The following is a 21,092-nucleotide window of genomic DNA, read 5'->3' as shown; positions in this document are numbered from 1 at the left end:
GTCGTCAGTGGCCAAAGCAGCGATTTGCTCAGTGGAAGCTCTGGGCCGTGACCCGCGTGTCAGCCTTCGCGGCCATTAGCCGAGGGCTTTTTTCCCTCCCTCCCTCCTCTGCTCGTCTCCGACTGAGACAACAGGGCTTCTTCCACGCAGAGCTAATATCGGAGCCTGGCTGTCGCACGTGCGAAAGGCGGAGGCGGGAACGTCTGCGTGTCAGGAGCGTCAGCAGGGAGATGGAATTCCAGCCCAGAAACTTGTCATTTTCATTCATCTCGGGGGGTTTTTTTTCCCCCTTTTCGTTTTTGATGCGTCGCTTTGTTTGACGCCTTCGCTCGATCCGAAGACTGAGGTGTGTGTGTGTGTGTGTGTGTGTGTGTGTGTGTGTTGAGAGTATTTATGAGCTCTTTCTTCTTGACACTTCCAAATGGTGGGATTTCTCTTCCTTAAGTGAGGCCTCAGATTCCCAAATGCTGAATCCATTACATGTCGGGGGGGATAATGTATTCATATCATGCGACGGGGACGCGTCTCTCCTGTGCCTTACATAAATTGGGGTCAGCTGATATCTGTCACAGCAGAGAATGTGCTCGGCGCCGGCGACGTCGTGTTGACATTTTTGGGGAGGAAAAGCACGAATATGAAATCACACAAAGTCTCCCAGAAAGAGAGGAGGACAAGAAGTGAAATTGCCTCTCCGCCGCGCTTTTTAGGAACGGGAACCAATCAGCGGCTCCTCGTTCCCACTCCCAACCCTTCCAGAGATGTGCTTAATATCAATATTAGCGTCGACAAATGTGTTTTCCGTCTCGCACCCAACGCTTTAACTGCAGTGACAACTTGTTTTCATTCTAAACCAGTCGAAACAAGATTAAATCAATGATTAAAGTGGAGGTTTGCCTGGAATTTCCTCCAAACCACCGACATGAATGGGATCAGAAGAAAGACCAAACTGGCAGCACTTCTGTCTTCTGCTTGGAGTTAATTTGGTCGTCTCAGGCTTATTTGCCCCAATAAATTTGTTCCAGTAGCAGCAAAGAGGGGAAATAATGAAGTGCACAAATAGAAAGTCAGTCACAGAAGATTAAGGATGCACTATTAGTGTTCTTATTGAAGCTAATTTCACACTTGTGGGTTCAGAGAAAAGCCGGCATGACTTAACCAGCTTTTAATGGTCAGTGTGTGGACCTGATGGCGAGTTCTGCCGAAGAAGAGCAAATAAGCAGGCGTGTCTTCATTTACCACTGTAGAACCGTTTCCATTGTCTCAAACTACTTTACTATACTTGTGAGGACGGTGAACTCATTAATCCATGTGTGATTTAATCATCCTCATCAGCAGAGTTTAATCACAGTGAACACTAAACAACATCATTACAACAAAAAGAAGCTTGCAGAGATGCTTTAAGACGAGGCTGGCGGTTTGGAGATGTGCATAAAACCCCACTGAATTACTGAAGACTGTGAAGACAGGATGAAGATGAGTGTGTGTGTGTGGGCGTGTGTCTGTGTGTCTGTGTGTGTCTGTGCATGTGCGTGTGTGTGGTGGAGGATGATAGATGTAGATCAAGCAATATAAGCCCTCTGCCAAGCCTCTTGTCAATCATAATTGATCTTGAGTCACAGAGGTTGGTGGGAGATGAAGATGTAGACATGCACAGAGCTTCCCCGGAGGCTACAAGCACCTTGAAAGGAGCCGACCCCCCCAGGACTCCCACGCCCTTCACCCGCTTCAAGATCAAACCCAGCTCTCCCTCCGTCCCCCTCGCCTCTTTCCGTCGTCATTATTGAAATTCACTTTGGTGGTAATCAGTGGAAAAGCTTCTCCAAGCCGCTGGAAGGAAGAGGAGCACGCTGAGAAGCCCACGGAGAAACTTCCATTTAGAATTTCCTGTGAAGAAGAGCGGCAGAAGAGCGGCGAAAAGACGGACGTGGGGCCCTCTGAAACCGGAACTCTGCTTCTATCCTCCGCAGAGGCTTTAGCAGCTGTGTTTGTTAAGCTCCTGAAAAAGAGCCCCTTGTTCTAACTCTGATGCTATCACAGTAATTATGGTAAGCAGCACTTTCACCCTCCGCTGCATCCTTCACAACACCGACGACGGCTAATTGACGGGAACGACGGCGCCGCGACTTTGCGTCGCTCCTGTCCCACAACACAGCCAACGTGAGAAGACGCTTTAAAGGGAGGCGACGGATCGGCGCCACCTCCTGCCGCTTCGGCCCAAACATCGCCGAGGAGCGTCGAGCATTTAGCGTCAGCTCTTTTTCCTCTGGTCCGTGCAGGAGCCAGTCGATGGCGGCGCGGCGTGCGTGGCGGCGGAATCGATTCACCACTTTTGTTCAGCTGAAACCGCTTGTGATTAAACCCACTTATCTTTATTCCAGCTATAAGAGGCGGCGAGCATCACGCTGGCTCTTCAGGAGGATGGGGTTTGCTTCACAGTGGCCAGAACGTTGTGTTCAGAAGTTCCTGCTGGTTGTTGGAAATGAAGTTTCCCACACTCTCCTGATGGCTTCAGATGGTCTTGTTGTCTTCTGGCGTTTCTATAAACAGGATTTGCTTTAAAAGTGACAAATATTCAATATAGGGATCATTTCGCTTTCAGACGCTCCTTCTGCGGTGTTCTGCGTCGGCACGGCGACGGAGGAGAAGGCAAAGATGGATGACGGCGGCGGGTGGTTTCCATCATCTCTGAACCGGACGCGCACGACAACACGTGTCGGATGGGAACGGGCAGAGCGTTCTGATGTACCCGGTATTTCCATCCAATAATAAAGCATCGCGCTCTGATTTTCTTCTGACATCATGCTAAGGTTAAGACCAGCAGGATGGTGGAAGAGGATCTCTGCTGCAGCAGATGGGGTGTGTGTGTGTGGGGGGGGGCGGGGGCATGGCCACGCTCCGGTCCGGGCCCGGTCCGGTTGATTTACTGGGAGCCTGCTGGGACAGCCGGTGGGGGGATATGACAGAGGACTTCTGACAACCCTGAGAAGAGCTGACACCGAGAGCGGCCGGCGTTCCAACGCTCGGGGCCAGATTGGACGGCGCTCGGCTCACAGTGAGCGGATGAGACGCAGCGGCTCAGCCGGGGGGGGGGGGGGGTTCATGCAGAGCAGGCCAAGCTGGAAACGTGCGAGGGGAACCGGTCCCTCGGCCACCTGCACCAGCAACGCTCGCAGGGATTCGCTACCGTGCAGGTAAATATTTGAATAGCTGATCACACGCGGCACCAAGGGGTGACTCGAGCGAAGCATCACATGACCTTCATCAGCTGTGAGCTGATCTCAGCTCAGCCAGTATATCTTCAATTTTAATGGAGCCCCAGTTGGAATGTGACACCCCCGGGCGGCCGTGTTTCAGGCTCGGTGACCTTTCACGAGCTGCATTTAAATTTCAATAAGCAGGTTGGCGGTGAAATTCCGAGGACGCGTCCACTCCGCGGAGAGCATGATTCTAACTGAAACGGGAACGAGAGGGAGGAATATGGGAGCAGCTATTTGCCCCTATCAATGTCAAAGCGCAGCGGCGCCTGTGTCATTGGGACACCGGCCAGTGTTTAGTAAAGACAAATAGTGCGGAGAGAAAACACAAACAGCAGCTCAAACAGCACATTCCCACCTCTGACTGAGGGAGGGCTGCTTGACGCGGCCGTTCCCGGTCCCCTGTCACAAAGTCGGTCTTTTGTATTCAGCGTGGGCTACTGAAATGGCATTATAGGATGGAAGTCGTTGCAATCATTGCCTCAGCCAAGGACAATTCCCTTCTAACCTTTTTGAAGCTTTTCAAGCCAAAAACATGAGCAAGGCAGCAAGTTTTCTGTTCAAGGCCGGATGGGAGTGATTAAATGTGACATCTTTGGTGCTGCAGGGGAGAAATAGACCCCCTCCCCCCACAGACACACACACACACACACAATATGTTAAAAGAAAAATGCAAATATGAATAATCCAGCAATTTGTTTGTACTAAAGGCAACAAAAATAACTTTCTAGAACGTCTGACCCTCACAAGAGAACCAATAATACAGAGTTGGTTTGACTAAAATATGTCATAAAAACTTTGGTATTCCCAAGACTGAATGATTTCCGTTGATTTATTATTGATTTGAGTGGTCGTTGAATTTGTGAAAGCCTTTATTTTTGCTTTTGGGGCTGGTTCGGTGTTGCTGAAGAGCGTCTCAAATCAGGGAAGGCAGCACCGAAGACTGAACCAGAAAACAGAGGAAGCTTTTCTCCGGAGATCAAAGGAGGGCCTAATCGCATATTAATCCAAGTGCCAACTTTGGCTGAGTTGATTGGAGCTCATTAAGCAGCTCCGGCTCGTGCAAGAAAGGATGTGATGGGATGTCTGGGTCAGGCTGCATCCGCGGAGATAAAAGCGAATATCCTGACTCCAAATCGCCGAAGAAAACTTCATCACCTATTATTTCCCACCAGTTAATACCACTGTGGCCATTCCACTCCTTCAGGGGGTCCTCAGATCCCACCTGAGTAGCTGCTCCTACGCCTGTACACCTTCCCAACCTGGCCCGCTGGCTGTGAATATGTAGGCATCAATTATTCAAGTGAGGACCTGATTGAGCCGCGCATTTAAACAGCAGTTAGCATTGGTAACAGCCCCCGAGAGGTCACCGTGTCTCCCCCCACGCCTTTTCTGGTTCTATAAATTCAAACCTGCCATGATGAAGGAGCTGGAAAGACGGTGGAATAATGATGTGTGGGAGCAAGGATGCATCCGCGGCGGCTCCAGCCACTCTTCCCGCCGCTAATGGCGGCCATGTTCAGCCGGTGATTAATTAAACATCCCTTGAGGTCAAGGAGTCATGGAGGGTGATGTAATTTATCATCTGGCTCCGGTGTAATGGAGTGTGGCCGGCTGCAGAGGCTCTCATTAGGAGTGATAAACTCAACTGTTGAATCTGAGTGTTGGAGAGTCACCGAGCGTGGACTTTTCCCCTCCGAGAACCAGTCCAAACCAGTGTGTTACTGGCCACGTGTCCCTGACGGCTTCCACTGGGACTGGAAACGAGCAGGGACACTGAAACATCTGCAGTCAGGGGGTTCGTTGCTGCTCGTGTCGTTTTTTTAAACACAATTAGCGCCGTGAAAGAGTTGTGTTTTTGTGTTTTTAGCTGGTAAACTGTGAATTTTCAGCTCCTCCTCAGGGGGGAACACTTGTCTTGTTATCAGCCAGACGCAGAGCTACATTCACCAGGTAGTTGCCAAATTTATCTGGCTGTGGTTTCTCCTACAAAAACAAAAAAACAAGCAAACCTAAAAACAGAATCATTGTGTTGGACAAATGTGAGACATCCCCACGCTGGCTGCAAACCCTGTATTTGTTGCACTCCTTGTATTTATTTCTCCGTGCAAATATTGATGATAGCTTCCTGAACCCAGTGAACAACTGTAACACCAGAAATACCACAGTAACACAACCAGCAAAAGAAGGGGAAGAAACCCTTAAGAGGATTAGAAAAAGGGACTAGCTTAACATCTGAATACCATTTACTGAAAATGGATTAAGTCTTGGTATTTCACTTGAAGGTGTGATTGTATAAACGCCGGAGAGGCTGCCAGCACATGTGGCTCTGGTAAGAACCGAGTTAGGGAGAACACGGGACAATTGCTGTTGTGGTACGTTTAGAGGCCATTTCTGTTGTTTTAAAGTCCCCAGATTCACTTGCAGGCTGTGATAAAGTGTGTCTTTCGTGATTACCGACAACAACTACGGACATTTTGCGTGATAGATGAGAATTAAGAAAAAGGAAGGGACAAAATCAGACGTAACACTTTCAGGAGACCAGACTTGGAAGTCCTCATCTTCACAAAAACACACTATGGTCTTTAACCAACCGGAGTTCTCATTTCACTTTCATGTGAGCGGCGGCAAAATACTGACGTTCGTCTGCTTCTCCGCAAGGTGAAAAGTTAAAAAAAAAAAGATGTTGCAGCATCTTTTTTCAGGCGCAGCAGGAGAGGGGGCGCATCTCTGCTCATTGCCTTCTATTTCCCGCAGAGCCGCGCAGGCGTGACTCACCAGAACGTCCCCCTGCCAGGCAGAGAGCAGCTCCGAGACCCCGCAGCTAAACCCCCGCTGGAATATCAGAGCATCTGCAAGGCCATCTTCTTCTACCAGCACCGGGGCTTTTCAAAGGCAGCGCTGACGCCTGGGGAATGCATTATCGCTGCATCCCGGGCTTCTGTAGAAGCAACACATGGGAGGGCATCCGCGCTTCTTTTCAGGTTCACCCCGGGAGGGAAAATCCTGCCTTGCAACAGTGACAAAAAAAAAAAATCAAAAAAAAATAATCTATCCACCCAGCGCGAGATGATGATGATCATTAAAATTCATTTCGCTCCCATATTTGAAGTGCGAAGGTGACGTCCAATAAGAATGCACCGCTTTTCTTCTTTTATCTGCTTTTCTTCTTTTATCAGATATTAAAGTGGATGAAAGGAAAGGCAGAACTCTTTCACTCTGACCGGTACAACCATATAAAGCAGCAGTAATGAATAATATGCGGCGTTATAATGCGTCATTAAAATGTCCGATTTTCCTTTCCAGTAGATGACAATCAAAGGCGATAAAAGCAAACCTAGCGTGGCTCTAGTTTTTCCTTAAGATAAAACTTCACTTTTCATTCCCCGTGAAAGGCGTTTTGCCAGGATTTTTCTGATTAAATGCATTTTGTCAAAGATGATGTGATTGGTTCCTTCATTATTCTCTGCCGGAGAAACCACAGGAGGGCCCCGACGGACAAAGGCGGTCTTAACCCGACCTTCTTAAATATTCTGCTGTTGTGCATAACTAATCAGGACCTTGGACCATAGAAGACAGGGGAGAAAGGTGGACACACCATAGCACATCTGTTGCCTGTCCACTAACGTAGAGTGTGTAATTGTGCTGTATACCACTAGGGGGCGACACACTTGGTTTACGTGACGTCACTCTTCAAAACTTCTCTGGATCTTCAGATAATGTTCAGAACAAGGCAAAATTTCAGCGAGCAACTTTTCTGCCCTCGTCAAAGTCTCCGGGGGCTTCGACGCCTTTGAAATGGTATTTCTGTGAGTTTGTTTTTTTGTTGTTTTTTTTGCTGAAATCTTCACCGTGGGAGTCGTGCATGAAGCGTTTGAACTCAGAGAGGATTCGAGTTTATTAAATGCTGTAAATAGCAAAGAAATCAATTTGTGATCTTGGGACTTTTGTAGTCTTGGTGGTAGCCTGATAAAACCTTTGTCTGCTTTTTCCCCCCAACGCTCGTCCGTTTAGTGGGATGTCAGCACTGGGATGAAGAGACAGACTTTAAACTCTGCAGCTCAGATTTCAAGGTCACTAATTGGAGTTTTGATGCATTTTCTGTAAAGATAACCTGCTTTAGGGCTGCTGACTGGACGCCTTTCTGGCTTTCTGCTCATGTTAGTGTTTTAGATTCTTGACATCCGGCCTTCATAAATGAAAAAAATCGAAATCCATCAGAGTGAAAGAAATTGCATATTAAGTATGACGCTCCGGGACTCCGACAGGACGACTGTGTACACCTAACCCTAACCCTATTGAAGTTTCCCAAATGCAATCGAAATATTTCCCCCTGTAAACCTTTTTATCATGCGGAATCCCAATGGAAATATATATTTTAAATGCATTAATTGAAAAGTGTAACCTGTGAAACGCCCTCTGCTGCTACATCTTCCCGATTACCTCCGCATTCATCACTGGCAGACGCACGGAGAAGTTAATATTCGTGCCTGGAATAAAAGCTTAGCAAGCACAAAGTCTAGACTCTTCAGATCTGCTGCCTTGCAAATGCAGACTCATGAGCTCCTCCTAATAATTTAATATTCCACCTTCCTTTTCTCCAGCCCGCTTCTTGCTCCTCTCCAGATCTGGGAGTGCTCTTTCTCTCTCTCTCTCTCTCTCTCTTTCTCTCTCTCTCTCTCTCTCTCTCTCTCTCTCTCTCTCTCTCTCTCTCTCTCTCTCTCTCTCTCTAGTTGTCATTTTCCTTCATTCAGCATCATCACATTTATCTCCCATGGAATAAATATTTCACAGGCATCTCCGCATACTTTCCTGCTAAGTTTGCAACCAGCTACTGAACAATAAATATTGAAGTGTTTTCTTTGGAACTTTTCCAATCGGGCGCTGCAGACATGTGGCCTCGTGTCATTCCCCTCCCTCCCTCCATCCCTCCCTCTTCATCTGCTTCACCATCTGTGCACCTGGAAGTGCGGGACTCCTCTTGTGCTCCTTTACCTCCCGACTGCGGATCCTCCCCTCTGCATCCGACCCGTTTGTTCCTCTCGATGGTGCTGGTGCGTTCATGACCCGCTTCACCGCCGCCCAGCTCTGCTATCGTGTCAGTGAAGGCACCGTGGGTGCTGCAAGACAGATGACAAGTCCCAATTACTCCAGCATGACCCAAAACACCGGGGACACACCAAAGCTGAAGGCTGAAACACCCTCTGCATCAGCCGGATGATGAAAAAGGCCGTGTGAGCTTCTGAGTGACTCTCATGCAGCGTGTGATCCGAGCACAACTCAAGAGAGACAGCGAGGCTCCTTTAACTGTGTAAAGTGCCTTCGAGGGGCTCGGCGCCACGCCGTTAGAGGTGATAAGTCCATATTGACCGAGCCAAACACCTCGAGGAGGAAGGGAAGCATCAGAACCGAAGAGCTCTACCGCCTCACTGTGGTCCACGTGGGCACCAGACCCCAGTGGAGGGTTTGATGGCTCCACATCTCCTGAGATGTCATGGTAACAAGGTTTTCTCATCAATTCGGTAGAATTTTATTTCTGCGCATCCGTCACTCTCTCCATAAAACAGCTCCATTTGAGCAGCTCTACCACCTCATATAGAAAGCATGGGGGGCCAACTAAGCCTGAGACAAAGCTTCCCCCCCCCCCCCCCCCCCCAACTTGAAACAATGTGGCTTTCCTTCTCACTGATAACATTTCCTTGTCCAGATTGGATATGGAAAAATCCGAGGAACTTATTGATCACGAAAGCCTGATATCAGCACACAGTGCAGGATCAATAGCACTAAGCTATCTCATATCTTTGGCTCTAATGCCTGCAGTTAGCCAATGCTTACACTTGGGGGGTCAAAGAGCTGAAGGAAAACTTCGATGCATTCGGCCGCAGAGCCGGGGGAGGAGGTCACGGTTCTAAAGAGAGATTATATGAGAGGGAAGACAAGCAAAGGCCTGTTAATGAGTTATTGATGAGGGCTGATTGACAGGGAGGCAGCTGAGGAGCCAGGACTGCTTCTATGGATTCACCATCGGAACGCCTCCATCTGTGGGGACCGCTCTGATAGAGCGCCGTTCCTGCGGGACCCTGAGGGACGCCACGAGGACTCAGGGAGTCATAGCTGAGCTTCAGGGGCCAGAGAAGACTGGACCCCCCCCCCCAACCAACTCAAGCCTAAATTCAACAGACATCTTTGAAACCAGCAGTCGAAGATATTTGTATGCTGCTCATTGGGTGACGTGCAGAGGTGAAGCACGTTGACCTTTGTGCCCGAAACATCATGTAGGACACGCGTCGCCTCCAGACTCCTGTAATTAGCATGCGCGTGCACGTGCGAGCACAAACACGCCGCAGCAGGACTGCTCCTCCTCATTAAGCCGAGGGTTTGTGGCAGGTGCTCCTCCGGTTGTCGCTGCCAGTTCGGACTGGAAACCGCATCAAGCTCCACGTGCGCAGGGATGATGTCAAAGCTACGCGTGAGGGGGCACGTGTGACTTGTAGATGGAGGGCGATGGCCGGGTGTGCACGGGCGGCTGCGCCCATCGGCCCCCAGCCGTCGGCGCCACATCATTAATCTGTGGTGCGCGGCCGCGCCGATGCCCTGAGATTCCCCTGCCTGAGCCTCGCATCCAAGGGGGATTTCTTTCTTTTAAGAGCACATTTCCTTTATCGGCGCACCGACACCCATTTGAATATCTATACGGATGCAATTTCATGGTTGACTTGCATTTCATCACAGATATGAAGTGAAGACTGAAGGAAACAAACAAAAGGCAAAAAGACGTGATGCGTTTGGTTTCTGCCGTGCAGCTTTCCTCTGACTGAGGACGCTAGAGCAGGTCATTTGGGTTCAACGAGACGTCCCGATTTTGACATTTAAACTCCATTCAGCAAAAGATTAACCAGCCGGGTTTATTTTGGGTTCCGTCTCACGTCTGAGTCCCGATTGGCTCAAAACCTCAGTTTTGCTTTCAAGCATTCAGATGGAAGCATCCACCATCCTGTCCAACAGTTCTGAAGTGGGTTTTTAGCTCTTGGAGATGGTTTTCTCGGGCACGAAAAGGAACAATTTTGTTCTTTACCAACCAGAACTTTGTACTGCTCCTTCCCCCACAACTGCCGCAGCCCTGTTTCTCCATTTTGATGTAAATGGGGTTTAATGTTCTGAGATCTGGAGGGAGAAATGGCTCTGAACACTGACGCCATCCGATTTATTTCTTCCCAACATGCTGCACTTTCAGACCTGGTTTTCCTTCCCAGTATGAATTGAAAGATCCGAACCCCTTTAAAGCTTTCAAAGACATCTCCCTCGCCGGGACCTGATCGCTGGGATAAACCTGCAATCTCATCTTAAACTCTTTGGCAAAAATAGAGTCAACAGTTTAAACAACATTATGTCTTATTAATGCCTTCACTTCATATTTTATTCAACACAAAAGCTTGTTTTCATTTCACCCGCCGTGCGCATGCAAAAAAAAAAAAAAGCTTCCGTTTGGCAGTAAAAGTTGGAATTGATTTAGGTGAATAATTATTATGTCAGTTCAATTTAATGTCGCGATCCGAGTGGCGGCGCCGGGAGTGACAGCCCGCATAATTGCATCTGCACCCTTTGATATCAGGAGAGATCGTTTACTGCCGAGGATGAGAACGCCAAAATAATTTTTTTTTTTTTGAAAAAGGTATTAACTTGTGCTCATTTGCCACGCTGCATTCACAGGAGCAGAGGAGCGACGACCAGGCAGAGGAGGAAGGCCGAGAGACGGCCCGAGCCGCTTCCCGATGTCAGAGTGGCTCCGTACCGGTCCAGGAGCTGCAGGGCCACGCCGTTGGTCCAGCCGAAGCCCAGCTGCATCGGAACGAGAAGAACGTCGTCATTTAAAACCGCCCATCGGCAGAGAAGCTTACAAACAAGAGAAAAGCTCCTAAAGGGACACCACAAACAGGTTCCAGAGGAACGTCGGTGTCCCGTTGGCATCTTACCTGCACATTATACTCCCCTCCAGCACCCGGTTCGCCTTCTTGGCGCACGTCGTACTGTGACAGATGTGGCGAGGCGTTATTGTGGGAGGACATGAATTGGGGCAGCCTAACGCTGCAGAAAAGTCACCTTCTCAAACATGGCTTTGTGTTTCGTGTAGGCCAGCCAGTTACTCCTGATCCACCGCTGAGCCAGCTCAGAGGCCAGCTGTTTAGCCTCCTCGGACGCCACATTGGATAAACCTGGGAACGACACCGGAAGGTTGACTGCATGTTGCCTTTCAAATACAGGCGGTCCACCTGGGGGGGGCGGCACCTACCCTCGATGAGCATGTGCTGCAAAGGAGGCCAGGCGTTGGGGTAGTCCCACTGCTGCCCGGACTCCTTCAGCGACGTGGGAATTCCACCGGGGTACTGAAGAGCGCCGCTCCTCTGAGTGACAGGAAGCTTGAGTGAAAACAGCGTAGCTCGTCTCTGCCCTCTGCTGGTGGAGAGGGGCAGAGTTGGGGAAACCTCTGCTTCACCTCCTTTAAAGGGCTCTCGAGCAGCAGAAGCCACCGGTTTTTAAGCAACAATAACCACAAACTACAGTTTGCGCCTTCCTGGACGCCAGGATTTACCCACCAACCTTCAGGTACTGCACGGCCTTCTCCCCCATCTCAGGCTGAGAATAACACTGGGCCCACAGGGGAGCCAGGTTGGAGGCGTAAAAGTCCAAATGTCTGGAGTGCGTCACCAGGCTGTAGTCAAACCAGGCCCCCCTCTCGGCATCCCAGAGCACGGACTCGATGGCCTCCAGCCTCAGAGCCGCGGCGCGCTCGTACGCCGCCGCCGCCTCCCCGTCACCTGTCAGGAAGCAGCTTGTCAGCGTTACGCAACCAGCAGCTTTGTGCGGCCTGAGCTGAGCCCAGACGGGGAAGTTCCTGCACGCTCACCCAGAACCCTGTGAAATGAAGCGAGGTTCCTCTCGCAGTGGCACAGCAGAGCGTTGAGGTCGGTCGGCAGGATCTGACTGGTGCGGGTCTCTCTGAGGGTGCCGTTGTTTTGACCAGAACCGTCTATATACCAGCGGGATGTAAAGTCCCAGCCGGACTCTGCCCCCGCCTTCAGATCAGCCCACAGCTGCTCCTTTTGTTCTGAAGAGGGAAGGAAAAGCAGCTCAGACAGGTCTATGACTCGGAACACCAGGGACATGCAGGAACTATTTCTTTACCCTCAGAGAGTCCTTCAGCCAATTCCAGATCGTCTGTGTAGGACTCGGGCCTGGAAGCATTTCAAGCATCACCTGTGTGGAATTCTGCCGGTTTCCTTCCCAGTTTTTATTGATCTCGCACGTACCTGGGGAAGTTCACCTGGACGTTATATCGGTTCAGCACGTGTTTCTTCCCATTTCTTTCCAGGGACACGGAACGGTTCTGCATCCAGAACCGGTACTCCCTCTCCAGAGCCGGCAGAGCCTCTCTATAAAGAGGGAAGAGGGCGATTTTTCATCCGAGCTGCGAGCGTTTGGATCGCTCGTATTTTATTGTAAAAGGTCCCTGAAACACCCAAATGACCTGAGGAACTCTTTGTCCCCGGTGGCCTGATAATAGCTCCCCACCATCAGAGGGAGGAACGGCGGCTGGCTGCGGCGCTCGTAGTAAACCCGCCCACCGTTGGGAACAAAGCCGAACCTGCGGGAGGGGGGACAGGAACGCCTCGAATCACCTGCAGCAGGAGACAGGGCTGAAGTAGAGGCGGGTGTCACCTGTTGACCAGGTAGATGAAGTTCTGGATCATCCCCAGGGCCGTGTCTTTCATCTCTGCCAGCAGGAGCCCGTTGATCACCCAGTAAGTGTCCCTGTGGGGGTACACGGCGCCGCCCGTCACTCTCGGCGCCAGGCTCCGATTCCGGCCAGAGGACACCTCATTATTCACTCACCAGTAGTAGAGCTCCCTGAAGCGGCCCCCGGGTATGACGACAGGATGGGGGGTGTATATCTGCGAGTAGAACTCTGGGCGGTCCTTCACGTCGGCGCGGATCTTGGGAGGGGGGGGGGGGATCAAGTTTATGAGCCATAAACTCATTTATGTGCCCATTTATGGAAACTTTTACAGCCAAACAATTGAACTTTAGTCACCTTTCTGGACAGAGACTTCCAGCTTTGATGCAGCTCTTCGGCCCAGGCGCGGAAATCTTTATCAGATATTCCTTCAAGGAACTTTGGCCTGATACAATATCATTTATTATAAATAGTCAAACATTATCACGGCCCTCTTTAAAAACCAGCCTTACTTTTCATGCCAGTCCAGCGGCGTCCACGGCTCCAACTCCGTCCCTGGTTTGTCAAAGTAGACGTCCAAAAAGTGCCGCAGCTCGGCGTCGGCCGCCGACAGGTTGTGGAACGCGGCCAGAACCACATCTGCAGGGAAAACGCGTCAAATCACGCGGGCCGGCGGCAGAATCGCGGGGCGGAACCTACCCGGAGGCCGCCGCAGCTTCATGTCCACGAAGTGTTTGTCGTCATCAAAAAGTTTGGCCGTCTGGACTCGGTGCAAGATGGGCCCGGTGCAGTAGATCCCACTGGTTACCACGGCAACGCAGGCAAGAGTGACGCTCTCAAATCATCGAAAACGGGCTTCAACCTCATAGATGACCGATCCGAGGAAGTCACTCACCTGTCACAGGGTGGGGGGGCAGCAGCGGCTCCCCAGCTGGGAAGCAGCAGCACGCAGACGAGCGCACGCACGTGCATTTGGACCAAAGGCGACTCCAGAGTACAGGAGCGTTCGCCAGGTCCCAAACAGACCTGAGCTGAAGGGTGGCGCCGAGGGAGGGAGGGGCCGTGGGAGCGGCGGGAGGTCAAAGGAAAAGCGCTGATGCAGGAGAAATTTCAGTGAGCTTTATTTCCAACAAAACTCCAAAACCGTTCAATTCCGACAGGTTTCAAACTCAAATGAGTCGTAAAATCAGCATCACCGAAAATAACGGCCAATTAAATAAAGACCAATTTTTTTGGGAAATAAAATGGAACTCAAACTTTTATTCTCACTTAAATTTGGAAACTTTTAAATGAGGTCGTGTCAAACACTTGAGAAAACAAAAATTCCAAATTTAAGGGCAACTTACAACCTTTTTTTTTTTCTTCTTTTTTCAAATACCAAATTCCCACAGTAGTTGGTCGAGATCAAATTTGTCATGCCCAGAGGGCCCCCTCCCCCCTGGATTCACTGATGCATCGGCACAAAGGGTTAGAATGGCTCTCGGACCACAGGGCCAAATGGTGCACCAAAACGGTGCGGTCGTATAAACCCAGTCCTCGAGGAGCCGCGATCCAGCCGGGTTTTCCGTCCTCCCGGTCAGGAAAACTGCTTTCATGGAGGCGAGTGGGGAGCCAGGTGGGCGCTCAGAAAACCCGGTTGGGTCGCGGCCCTGGAAGACGGGGCTTTAGGATAAGAGATCAAATGCATCAGGGCAGCAACAGAACCAATTCAACACCCACCCAAAATTTAAATTCACCTTCAAGAATGAGACAATTTACCACCAAAAAGAAAAAAAGAAAGCCCAATTTGTGACCCAACCTGGGGCAAGATGCTCTTGTCTCAGTCTTAAAGGTTCTGCTTGCATCCAGCGGCAGTAACGCAGCTCAAAGTCGACTTTGAGGAGGTTACAGCAGCCGAGCCGACAGGAAACAGACAGCTGCCGATTGTCTGTGCGTCTGGGTCCCCGTTCAACCGCCTCCCGCTGAAATTTGGATCTTTTCAAACCCTCCCCCATCACGAATGAGTCGAATTCTAAGTGCAAGTTCCCGGGGGGCCGTGCAGCAGGCGGGAGAACGGGGATCCCGGTTCCCACCGTGAGAAACGCGGGTGACTGGATTCAACTAATGATGCGGCGATTCTCAGCGGTCGGAACGGTCAGGAGAGCATCTCGCCATGACGTGGGGAAGATGGTTACACCCCCCCCCCCACGTGGTTCAGAGACCTTACTGCAAGATAAGGTTTGGTTGCACAAAACTGCAAAAAATTACATTACCGAAAACCCCAAATATCCAAAGCAACGAAGGGCAGAGAAACGAGCCAAAAGCTCGGCAGCCTGAGCTGCACCTCTGGTTCAGACAAGCACTTTCACCTCTTATCACCCCCCCCCCCACCACCACCTAAAATGCCTGTTTGGTTTCCATGCTCACAAGAAGCCGTGCGCTCAGTGTTATTGCGTGAACCAGTCTCAGCCCGGCCCGTTTCCATGGCGTCGGTCACGTTAGCATACGCAGATTGAGCTCTTGCTACATTTTAGGTCAGATATTGATGCAATTGGCTGACGTTCTAAAGGGGGATCGGAAAAAGATTCTGGGACATTTGGGAGATGGTGGAGCCGTGCTCGAGGGCACAGGCGCAACAGGCCATTACCCCCCTCCCCCCGTAAAAAACACAAAAGAAAAGAAACTGCCAATTGGGCTGCACTGCAGCGCGTAGCACTACTACATAATAGGATGAGCCTTTCTCTTCCAGCAACGACGCTCGTTTTTAAAAAAGGTCTAGACGAGTTTCTCGGGAGTCAATTTGACAAGTTAAGGCTGGTGACGGGTTGGCGACTCCGCTGGCCGAGCTGAACGAAGACCGAACACTTGTTAACACTGGTGGGAGCAGAATATGGGCAGCGGGTTAAACCTTGAAGTGCAGCGTGGAAGAATTGCACGGACCAACTCGGAGGGGCCGGAAAAAAGCGGCGCCGCGTTCTGCCTCCAAGAGAAAACAAAAAAAAACAAACAAAAAACAATTCATGCACAAGATCATTTCAACTCTTCGGATTTTCTTTCGATGACGGTAAATTCTGCAATTTCTAAAATTATAAATAAATTCACAGGCCAATATTGCAGATCCGACTGGCTACCAGGGAAACAGTCTCCAGTGCTAACGAGAGAAGAGGGGAACTAATTTTGTTGTCAGCCAGCCTTTAGAACTTGTTTAAAACAATCTTAAAATGAAGCTATATACACAAGGTGTGAGGGGCAGCCCAGCCACGGGCCGCACGTCTCAGAAGTGAGTATGGCCACCCAGGGGAGTGAAACGCGGGACAAAGGGGGGAACAAAAAGTGTTTACAAGTACATTTCACCGAGAAAAGTCCTCAGGACTCGCACCGACAGGCCGCACGCTCGCTTTTAGTGTTTGAAGGCTGAAGATGGAGGAAAGGTTCTGGGTCTTTAGAGCGCAGACTTCTGCGTCTGGCCGGCTCTTGGAAAAACAAATGAATCCAGCATCTCTGTCCGTGGAAAATCCAAGTGTGTCCTCGTTCAGCCAGACAGACGAGCAGAAGAGCCAGGGAAGGTCCTCCAGACCCTGCTCACTCCTGATCGACGACTTGTGGAACAGATGACCCCCCCCCACCCCACCACCACAACAAAAAAAATAAAAATAAAAAGAAGTTGGGAATCATTTTATGTGACGGGACCGAACAGATGAGATGGATTTAATCACGGCTGCGGTGTGAACTGAGATGGGAGATGAAGTTATTACGGAGGAGGAAAGAACTGCTTGTTAAGGCACTTGATAGAAACTCCTAAAATAACAGGTGGAGAAAGGAGGGCGTCATCCTTTGGTCTGTAGGTTCTGGCCGTGCGCTGCTCAGGTTGTGCACTATCCTCGGTCCCGTGCTTTCCTCCCAGTGCTTGTGTCTTCAGAGCGTGGGAACGCGGCCGAGCCCTCGCCGCGTGAAGAGAAGTCCATCAAAACACACATTCCTTATGGTGGCGTCCAAATGAGGAAGACGGAAACTGTACATAAAAAAAAACTAACTCCAAGACAGGGGGTGGGAGAAGGAACGGAGGGGAACGAGGATGGACTGATCTGCGGGGAGAAGAGCGTCGCCGTTAGCGCCAGCTCGCCGGTGGCCGCGGTGCCGTGCGGGGTTACTCACTGGCTCATGGCTTGACTTCTTCTCCGCTCTCGCTGTGATATTCCGCCACGTACAGGCTCTTGTCGATGATGCCTGGGATGGGCTTGATCTCTGTTCCCAGCTGCTCCTCGATCCCCTTCAGGTTGAAGCGGTCGTCGTAGGTGATGAGGTTGATGGCGAGGCCCAGGTGTCCGAAGCGCCCTGCACACAGCCACAGTGGTGGAGCCGCTTCGGCAGAAGGTTCCGCCGGGATCAGCGTCCGCTCGCACACTTACCAGATCTCCCGATACGATGAAGGTACGTTTCTCCCAGTTTGGGGAAGTCAAAGTTGATCACGACATTCACAGCCTGGATATCGATTCCCCTCGTGAACAAGTCTGAAAGAGACACGATTGGCCCAGTTTCACCACTGTCGACGTTTTCTGGACCCGGGACCTTTCTACTCACCAGTGCAGACCAGATTCCTGCAGAGGCCATTTCTGAAGTCATGGAACACGCGGTTCCGATGCTCCTGTGGGGCAGCAGAGCAAACGGTGGGAACGGGCTCACAATCAGCCGCGGCGGGGACATTTAGAGAAGCTGACCTGTCTCATCTTGGCGTGAATGTAGAAGCAGGAGTATCCCAGCTGGGAGATCTTCTTGGCGAGGAGCTCCACTCTTTGAGAGGAGTTGCAGAAGATTATGGACTGGTTGATCTGGAGCTAAACACAAAAGCAGACATTTTGGATCATTGGTGACGTTTGAGGAAACACCTGTTGGCGCTCAAGCACAGTAAATCTGCTGAAGCGTGAAGAACGCGCGCCTGGCACCGACTGGCTTCACGCTTCACGATACCGCCGATGCTCTTTAGCCGACTCCAGAAGACGGGAGGAAAATACGCTCGGCTGTATCAGAGCTCACCTTCAGGAGCGTCACTCACCCTGGAAAATAAGGTGTTGAGGCAATGGACCTTCTGCCGCTCGGTGACATAAGCGTAATACTGAGTGACACCTTTCAGCGTGAGCTCCTCCATCAGGTTGATCTCGTAAGGTTTCTGCAGATGTGAAGTCTAAAGAAAGAAGATAAAAGCTGCTGTGGGCATTTCTGATTGAGCGTATGAAGATTAGATCACAGGAGAAGCTCATATGTACCATAAACTTCTGCACGCTGAGGGGGAACGTGGCAGAATAGAGCAGGATCTGCCTCTGCTTGGACAGGAAGCCCAGCATCTCTTCCATCATACCCACAAAGTCCTGAGACAGCAGTTTGTCAGCCTGACGGGCAGGACGGAGAGCGAGTGAGAAGCTGGAACAGCTGCTTCTGAAAGTGGGCGTGCAACAAACTCACTTCATCCAGAACGATCATCTGCACTTGGCTGACTTTGGCCACGCCCTTTTTGATGAGGTCCAGAATCCTGCCCGGAGTGGCGATGATCACGTGAACTGTAGCAGAAACGAGGAACTGAACGAGCCGGCACCACCTGACGCACGTTTACAGTGACAGCGATCTCCAGCGTCTGTGGGCCCCGCGTGGGTCCGATCCAGCTTACCCGTCTCATCCAGTCTCATGATGTCATCGCGGAGGTTGGTGCCACCTGTGGTCGCCATCACCTTGACTCCGCCCATGTGTTTGCTGACCTGGATGCAGATTTGGCTCACTTGCAGAGCCAGTTCTCTGGTGGGAACGATGACCACAGCTGGAAAAGCGAAGCACCAACAAACTGAGCGGACCAGAAGCACGCCCGGGGGTGGGGGTGGGGGTGGGGGGGGGCTGCCTGGAGACCCACAAGAAGGGCAGCAGAATAGAGAAACTACCTTGTATGCAGTCTCTTTTCAGGTCAATGCGTTCAAGTAAGGGAATGAGGTAGGCTCCACTCTTCCCTGTGCCGTTCTTGGCTCTGGCCAAGATGTCCCTTCCAGATAGTGCAATGGGAATACTTTCCTCCTAAAGAAGAAGAAAAAGACAAAGAAAACCACACTGGCCATCACATGTGCATCCAGGGTCGCGTGTCCTCGCTCCAAAGCCACTCAAATAAAAGCTAACTGGAATAATTCAGTCACGGGAAGGCGTGCGTGGGTCTGGAAGTACCTGGATGGGAGATGGCTTTTCCCAGCCCATCTCAAAGATTCCCATGAGCAGCTCCCTCTTTAGGCAATAATCCTCAAACTCGTTGCCTTTTGTTGCAGTCACATCCTGTGGCGACAGAAAGGCTCCATTAGTACTAAAACTTTAGGCTAGCAGCATCACACACACGGATTACAGCCACAAGGCTGCTGAGCGCTGCCAATTAAGGACAAATGCACCAACCGAAGTTTTCATCCTCATGTCTTTAGGGGGCAATTTCAGATTCTTCTTCCAGTCATCACCAGGCCTGCGGAAGGTCGCAACATGTCAGCAACGCGAGACTCAACGGGGGCGAAAGTGGCTGCGGCAGGGGCAGATCTCTTACTTGATGACGGCGTTTGTCGTTGGGGCGGGCTGGAAGTTGCCATTGTTGATGGCACCCTTCATCTGGTTGACCTGGTGCTGTTGAGGACCTCCTCCCCCCCCACCCGGGGCTCCAGCAGGCTTCACCGAGCCCCTGATCTGTCCATTCTGGTTGGACAAGCCCAAAATCACCGGGTTCTCCGTCCTGGCAGTACTCATATTTAGTCTTTCTGTACCTTTAACGTTATCACTCCTCCCAGGAATTGGATAAAGCGAGTCCACGTCTCTTGGACTACTCGGAACTCAAAGATTGTCCTTCACTTAAAACGTATCTCTCAATAAATATCCAGATTTAATTTCAAATCTCTTGTATTAGACTTCTTCAAAATAACAAATTAGACACCTCTATGAGCACAGATTTTAGAATTACTAGTAAATATAGCTGTATTGTACAAGTTGTTGTTTCTTTCTGAAAGCCCCACACCAGGAAGGCTACGCTAGCGTTCAAGCACTGTCCGACTGTTTAGCTAGCAGCCTTGTGTAGCATAGCAGAGCCGCTGTTTCTTCCGATCCTGAAAGGAACAATGTTCACAGTTAGAAACAACCACTCCGACAAATACAATGACAACTTACAATTGTTAACTTGGAGCCGCTAAAGGAACTCCGCTGTGTCATTTAGCAACAAGCCGGAACCAATCATTAACACAGCAGGCCTGGCGTCAAAAGTTAGCCAACACAACAGCGGAGTGAGACGTTAAAAGCGTTGTTGACGCAGAAGCCTAAACGTCAACTCAGCGTGACAATTTTATCTACAATTACCTAGGCCGTGTTGCTGAATGGTCGATTAAAAGTAATTCCCAAATGTATAACATAACACGGCGAATTTTCGACTTTATTTGAAGTAACTACGAAGCAAACAACCTAACAACTCCGTGCTTGTCGCCGACAACTAGCACATGAACGCTTGTGTTACATTTGAGATGGCCAATACCGATTTAACCAGTTTGGAGCAAATTTAAATTTGCCGATAAATGATACAGCTGGTAAAACCGTATTTTCCCATGTTATTATTATCACCGTCCTTACAAATAGGTGTAAGAAAACTGCGGCTAGTGGCTGCAAATAGACTAGCAAATGCCGTGTCAGGTCCGCTAACAGGCTAACAAAACCCCGCTAACAATAGTGAAATCACGCATAAATGGAAAAAGGCAACGTCGCAAACGGAAAATGAGACATCCCGTTGAGAAAGAGCCGTCGACAGAAGCGGCCCCAGCGCGCACGTATTTACCTTGAAACCCCAAAAAGTGCTGATTCTAACATACACCGATTCTTAGCAGATTACGAGCCTCGTCAACCAAACGTCCAAGATGGCTTCCGCTCGTATTTGAGCCCACCTCCAGCAGGCGAATCACCTGATTTCATTTTAAATCAATGTTTTCTCCTCACCACCTTCGGCCCTAAACGGTGCAAAATAAATGCACCTACCGGGGGGTGGCAAGCAAAAAAATCAACTAAAAAAATCCACATATTTCCAAAGCCGCCGGCGCGTATTTGTGATCTATATAAAATCATCTGTTGTCACCGTC

The 21,092-nt window shown here is 50.3% G+C and overlaps 2 protein-coding genes across 7 annotated transcripts; both read right to left on the bottom strand.

Moving 5' to 3' along the window:
- Positions 1–10,888: 10,888 nt before the first annotated feature.
- Positions 10,889–14,017, bottom strand: treh (trehalase (brush-border membrane glycoprotein)). Of its 6 annotated transcripts, XM_003968648.3 has the most exons (15): positions 13,883–14,017; positions 13,687–13,787; positions 13,500–13,626; positions 13,345–13,432; positions 13,146–13,246; positions 12,972–13,064; positions 12,781–12,897; positions 12,563–12,685; positions 12,438–12,487; positions 12,160–12,360; positions 11,853–12,070; positions 11,545–11,656; positions 11,355–11,467; positions 11,228–11,281; positions 10,889–11,093 (listed from the first exon to the last, which is right to left on the bottom strand). In XM_003968648.3, the coding sequence occupies exons 1-15, from the start codon at positions 13,957–13,959 to the stop codon at positions 10,959–10,961; spliced, it is 1,710 nt and encodes a 569-aa protein (XP_003968697.1). In that variant the 5' UTR covers positions 13,960–14,017; the 3' UTR covers positions 10,889–10,958. The 6 variants fall into 6 exon arrangements, 2 of the variants coding, with proteins under 2 accessions (XP_003968697.1, XP_029700137.1); XR_003890107.1 differs by lacking the exon at positions 10,889–11,093 and having other exon boundaries at positions 11,545–11,708; XR_003890108.1 differs by lacking the exon at positions 10,889–11,093 and having other exon boundaries at positions 11,545–11,705.
- Positions 14,018–14,091: 74 nt separating this feature from the next.
- ddx6 (DEAD (Asp-Glu-Ala-Asp) box helicase 6) lies at positions 14,092–20,951 on the bottom strand. The gene is made up of 14 exons (XM_003968583.3): positions 20,795–20,951; positions 19,529–20,078; positions 19,387–19,450; positions 19,168–19,272; positions 18,894–19,023; positions 18,629–18,775; positions 18,427–18,521; positions 18,231–18,353; positions 18,020–18,148; positions 17,685–17,801; positions 17,548–17,611; positions 17,376–17,477; positions 17,122–17,301; positions 14,092–17,051 (listed from the first exon to the last, which is right to left on the bottom strand). The coding sequence occupies exons 2-13, from the start codon at positions 19,723–19,725 to the stop codon at positions 17,126–17,128; spliced, it is 1,449 nt and encodes a 482-aa protein (XP_003968632.1). The 5' UTR covers positions 19,726–20,078; positions 20,795–20,951; the 3' UTR covers positions 14,092–17,051; positions 17,122–17,125.
- Between the last annotated feature and the right edge of the window lie 141 nt (positions 20,952–21,092).

This window comes from Takifugu rubripes, chromosome 11 (assembly GCF_901000725.2).
Source record: "Takifugu rubripes chromosome 11, fTakRub1.2, whole genome shotgun sequence".
NCBI classification, from domain to species: domain Eukaryota; kingdom Metazoa; phylum Chordata; class Actinopteri; order Tetraodontiformes; family Tetraodontidae; genus Takifugu; species Takifugu rubripes.
This window is presented reverse-complemented; position numbering and strand designations above follow the sequence as displayed.